The sequence below is a fragment of the Bufo bufo genome, chromosome 11, assembly GCF_905171765.1.
Source record: "Bufo bufo chromosome 11, aBufBuf1.1, whole genome shotgun sequence".
Classification (NCBI taxonomy): Eukaryota; Metazoa; Chordata; class Amphibia; order Anura; family Bufonidae; genus Bufo; species Bufo bufo.
In genome coordinates, this window is record NC_053399.1 from 77,578,741 (window position 1) to 77,584,740 (window position 6,000).

The following is a 6,000-nucleotide window of genomic DNA, read 5'->3' on the forward strand; positions in this document are numbered from 1 at the left end:
AGTGCAAACAATGGCAATGTTCAGATCGGATAATTACTGACTGTCTGAAATGATTGGGGTCAATTATCAAACTGGTGTAAAGCAGTGCTAGCTTAGTTGCCCATAGCAACCAATCAGATTCCACCTTTCATTTTCCAAAAGAGCTGTCAAAAATGAAAGGTGGAATCTGATTGGTTGCTAAGCCAGTTCTACTTTACACCAGTTTTGATGAATCTCTCCTAATGGAGACGGGTATAACCCACACGCCAGTGACTGGAGTGAGATGCTTCTCAATAAATTAGCTACATCTCTGCCATACACCAGAAACTGAATTCTAGGATATGTCCCCATTGTCTGATCTGGGACCCACACCTATATCGAGAATGGAGCGGGGAAATTACCTGACTCCTGTATGTCTAATATAATAAATGCTTGTATTAATTCACATATCAAACTCCCTTTAAAAGGAACCTGTCAGCCCACGATTAGGACAGCATGAAATATTGAGGCATTTCAGAGAAAACATTTTAAAAAAATGGACATGATTAGAAACGTCCACTGCCCCAACCCCACCTGATTGACAGATCTGTCACTATATGCCACCTGTCAATCAAATTTAGCAGCAGGGAGCGAAGCGAAGCCTCTCCCAGTGCCCGACTCTTTTTACAATGACATTTTCTTTGAAACACCACAGAATTACAGAGTAAGGGTCCATTCACACGTCCGTAAGTGTTTTGCGGATCCGCAAAACACGGACACCTGCAATGTGCGATCCGCAATTTGCGGATCCGCACATCACAGACACTATAACAGAAAATGCCTTTTCTGGTCCGCAATTGCGGACAAGAATAGGACATGTTCTATTTTTTCCAGGAACGAAATTGTGGATCCCGAAAAAACGGATCCCGAAGAAAACGGATGCGGATCCAGGAAATGTGGATTTGCATCCGTTCCAGCCCCATTGAAAGTGAATGGGTCCGCAAATTGCGGAACAAATGCGGACCCAAATCACGGACGTGTGAATGGACCCTATAAACCATTTAGCCTGTCGCTGTCTCACGCTGCTTGTGGTTAATGGTTATTAATAAACCAGAATTCTTCAGTAGAATATTTCATAATCTTTAGTTATTACCTACATATTATAAATGATTAAAATTGTCTATTGCCACATCAGCGGCTTTATAAGAGGTATTATTCTCAGTATAATACAGGAGATATAATACATCAATTGGCTCAAATAATGTTAGAAATGAATATTTTTTATTTGCAATAAGCTTAAAGGGTCACTAACTTTTCAGAAAACTTTTGATATGTCTCTAAGGGCTCATGGACACGACCGTGTGTATTTTGCTTTCCGCAAAAAATACAGATGACGTCCGTGTGCATTCTGTACTTTGGCCCCTAATAGAACAGTACTATCCTTGTCCGTAATGCTAAATTTTTTTGCGGAACGGACATACGGAAATGGAATCCACATGGAGTAATTTTTTTTGCGGACCCATTGAAATGAATGGTTCCACATACTGTCCGCAAAAGAAAGGACACGGAAAGAAAATACGTTTGTGTGCATGAACCCTAAGACATATCAAAAGTTTGGTCAAAAGTTAGTAACTCTTAAATTATTTATTAGAAAATCTGATAATATATACAAAACCCATTAGCCGATATCTCTAGGTTCATTCCTGAAGTGTCCATTTCCAGAAATAAGACTCCCAGAAGCAGAAGATACAACAGAAAGTAGAATTATATTTCCAGAACAATTGAGAAGATATTGCTGCAATATACTAGAAAAAAAAGAACAAAATATACAGAGTATTCGCAGTTAAAAAAAATTCAATGTAAAATATTCAATCTATTTCCTATGTATTTTAGTTTTAGAATACATAGTAAATAGTGAAGAGATGGACACAGACAAGGTGAACCTGTAGGAGTATGTGTGTGACCCGAGCACTGTATTAACTACATTGAATGGACAGCAAATAAAATGTCAAATGCAGCATAGTAGTAAATTAATGTGTAATTTTCTAAAATATGATTGTTTTTAATAATATTAGTTAATGAGATGTAAGGCGTGTACTATTTAAAATAAAACATATATACTACTATGTACTTCAATCTCTATAGAAACATATCCACAGATATGTGTATATAGAGATCTAGGCAGACATAGTATCCCGTAAAGGTATCAAACGGCAGACAGAAGTATATTTCAGGATAACCTTGTAGGAAAGAGCTTTCAGTCCAGAGTCTCCTGATTTGTGAGCTGTCTCCTGGCTTTCACAGATACTCCAAAGGGAAGAGGCTTGAGGGCCAAGCTATTGATGCAGTCCATTGTTAGCTCCTGTTTTGGGTCTGAATGGAAGGAGCACTGCTGAAGGAGAATAGAGGTGAAAAGAAAAAGCTGCAGCATGGAAAGCTGATCTCCAATACATCTTCTTCTCCCGACTGAGAATATCATCACTCCATGGATGAGGTCTTTGTTAAGCTGGTTATTTTCATCCAAGAACCTGTCAGGTTGGAACTGGTCGGGATTTGTCCATTTGTCCACATCATGGTTGACAGACCACTGGTTGACAAAAATGATAGTGTCTCTGGGGATATAGAAGCCATCAATAAGGACATCACAGGTGGTAGAGTGGGGAATGGTCAATGGCACAAAGCTACTGAAGCGCATGGACTCATAGATAAAGGCTTGGACATATGGGAGCTTGGCTCTATCTTCAGCAGTGGGTACTCTGTCCTCTCCCATGACTCTGTCTATCTCCTCCTGTAGCTTCTTCTGTATATGAGGATACTTAACGAGCAGAAGAATGATCCAGGTCAAGGCAGTAGAGTTAGTGTCTTGGCCAGCACCGAATAAATCTGTGACTGTGCTCTCCACGTATTCCTTGCTAAGCAACTCTCCAGCTCCCACACCATGATCAATGAGCCCGATAAATGCATCACTCATATCTCTGGTGACCTCAGGGTTGTAGGTCTCTCGGTGCTGGCTGACCTTATCCTTTACAAAGTCAAAAAACTCAAGGTTCAAGTCTTTAAAACTCTGGTAGAGTCTTCTCACTGGGTTTGGGAAGGCCTGTAGCCAGGGTAGGAGGTCCACTAGGCTACCTGCACCCACAGTTTGCCCAAATTTGTCATTCCTTCCTACAAGAGCTTTAAACTCATCATCTTCATGGCTGTAGCGTTTACCAAAGCACAATGCACATATCACATTGGCGATGGCCACAGTGCACTCATGGTAAGGGTCAAAGTACTTACCATCAGTGCTGCGAAGAAGAAATACCTGTATAAGATCTTTAACTTCAGCTGCTACATGTTGTTCAAACTGCCTGGTGGTTTCGGTATTTACAGTGGAAAATGCTCTAAGGGTTGAGTGAGCAATTTTCTTGTGAGCTTTCCACAAATCGCTGTATGCACCAAATGCCATACTTCTGCCGCCGGATACTATTTTGAAAGAGGAGAAGTTTGGTCTACCTGCAAATTCTTCCCTGTGCTTCACCAAAGCTTGTCTGATGGTTGACTCTCCATTTAGGACAACAATATCACGAGTACCCAGCTTAATCTTGAAGACATTTCCATATATTTGTGCCATCTTGCAAAATGTTAGATGAGGCATTTGTCCTAGTTGCATGGCATTACCCACAACAGGCCAGGGAAAAGGACCTGGGGGGCTCCTCTTCTGTCCATGACCTCGGACCCACAAACAGGCTTCCAAGCAGATCAGAAATACAAAAGAGAACATCAAAGCCGGGTGGACGCTATGCTTCCAGTCTTCCCATGGTCCAGCTGCTTCTATGTCATTCATTGGAGTCATCTTGCAAATCTTACTAGTTGGTGTGAGTAAATAGATCTACTTCATGGGTTCCTCATAACTCTGTAATATCCACAATGCATAAGAAGTGCCTGATTCTGTAAATTCTCAACAACTTTTTTTGTTTATCCTGCTCTTAAAAGTGCCTACTTATTGAAGTGAACTGCTTCTGTCATTTATAGCATGCAGGAGTGAGGTGGGTAGAGCATGTCTCCTCCCAATCTCCTGGACCTTACAGTACATCCCCTCCAGCCCCACACTGCAAATTTTCATGTGCTCCTATTCTGCACACAACTCCAGTCACTTTCTCAGATGTAAAAGTAGTGAAGCAAACAGAGAAGTAGATAAAAGTGTCACAGTAGTTAGACCCATAGCAATAAGGAACAGAATAGGAAGCATTAATATGGACCTAGAACTATACAAAGATAGATAGATGGTTTAGATGTCATGTAGCATATTATTATCTCAATATATGATAAATAGATCGATAGACAGAGACAAACATTTTAGATCTTTAGATTATCCCCTGTATATTCACTGTAGATAGTAGGGATCGACCAATTATCAAAAGTACCGATATTCAGGATTTTGTACATTATCAGTATCGGCATCTAACCTTGCCGATATACCAATAATGCATATAAAGCGAATACTAGTGAGCGATTCCATTATGGAAGCGTGCACTAGTATGCATCGGGTGCCGGGAGCGGGGAAAAAGCGCAGAAAGCGCTTCCGATACTTGCACTCCCTGGTCTTCTTTGATGGGGCCCGCGCTGCACTGTCCTGACCCCGTACAACGTCAGGACGTAGTGCACGCAGGTGACAGTGCAGCAAGGGGGGGGGGGGGCACAGGGGAGCGAGACGCCGGACCCGGAGATGAAGAGGAGCCGCGGCGCAGGAGAGGTGAGGAGTTTTTTATTTTATTCATCTGAGGTCTGATAGGGGTTAATAAAGGTCTGATCTGAGGTCTGATAGGGGTTAATAAAGGTCTGATCTGAGGTCTGATAGGGGTTAATAAAGGTCTGATCTGAGGTCTGATAGGGGTTAATAAAGGTCTGATCTGAGGTCTGATAGGGGTTAAGAATGGTCTGATAGGGGTTAATAATGGTCTGATCTGAGGTCTGATAGGGATTAATGAAGGTCTGATAGGGGTTAATAAAGGTCTGATCTGAGGTCTGATAGGGGTTAAGAATGGTCTGATAGGGGTTAATAATGGTCTGATCTGAGGTCTGATAGGGATTAATGAAGGTCTGATAGGGGTTAATAAAGGGCTGATCTGAGGTAGTGATAGGGGTTAATAAAGTCAGTGAGGAGTGGGGGGGGGATTGGCATTTGGCACTAGTATATTATAAATGTAAATAATAAATTGACTACCAACTAAGGGCTTTATTAATTTACATTTATAATATACTAGTGTCAAATGCTCATTTCCACCACCTCAGTGACTACCAACTAATATAATATATATTATGAGATAAAATATCGGTATAAATTATCGGCTATTGGCCTGAAAGTTTACAAATTATCGGTATCGGCTCTAAATAATCAATATCGGTCGATCCCTATTAGATAGATAATAGATATTTTATGTCATGTAGCACATTATTATCCCCTGTACAGTCTTTGTAGATAGATTTGATCTGGATAGACAGATTTATGGATATATATCTGAGATCCACACAGTCCTCAACCAGGAGCCTGCAAAAATGCTTGTACATGCCCTCATCATCTCCCACCTAGACTACTGTAACATCCTCTAAAGTGGCCCCCGGTCTAGTACTCTCGCAATCCTCCAATCTATCCTCAACTCAGCTGCCCAACAAATCCACCTCTCCCTCCATTACTCCCCTGCCTCTTCTCTCTGCCAACCCCTTCACTGGTTCCCCATTGCTTCCCAAGAATCCAGTACAAAACACTATGAAATACAGGACTGTAACGGAACTCCTAACACCCCGACCGGGTACCTCCGTTGATAGATGCTCCTAGTGCTTTCCGAGGACTCCAAGCACTCCACTTAACACCGTACGCACTGCAGACCCCACGAACCGCCGAAGCTTGGTTGAGGTCTCACCGTCTCCTACCTACCCTGGACCCACGACAAGGCTCCAGGCTCCAGTGGGTGGACCTCTCCTAAAACCAGAGAGCAGGAACAGCCCTTAAAAGAGCTAGTAGTTATAGCCAGGGGAGTATAGCAAATCTCCCAGCGTATA

General features: G+C 42.0%; 1 protein-coding gene across 1 annotated transcript; it reads right to left on the minus strand.

Moving 5' to 3' along the window:
- Window positions 1–1,887: 1,887 nt before the first annotated feature.
- On the minus strand, window positions 1,888–3,952 carry LOC120981935 (cytochrome P450 1B1-like). Its single transcript, XM_040411740.1, has 2 exons — window positions 2,152–3,952; window positions 1,888–2,116 (listed from the first exon to the last, which is right to left on the minus strand). The coding sequence occupies exon 1, from the start codon at window positions 3,791–3,793 to the stop codon at window positions 2,216–2,218; it is 1,578 nt and encodes a 525-aa protein (XP_040267674.1). The 5' UTR covers window positions 3,794–3,952; the 3' UTR covers window positions 1,888–2,116; window positions 2,152–2,215.
- Window positions 3,953–6,000: the final 2,048 nt, after the last annotated feature.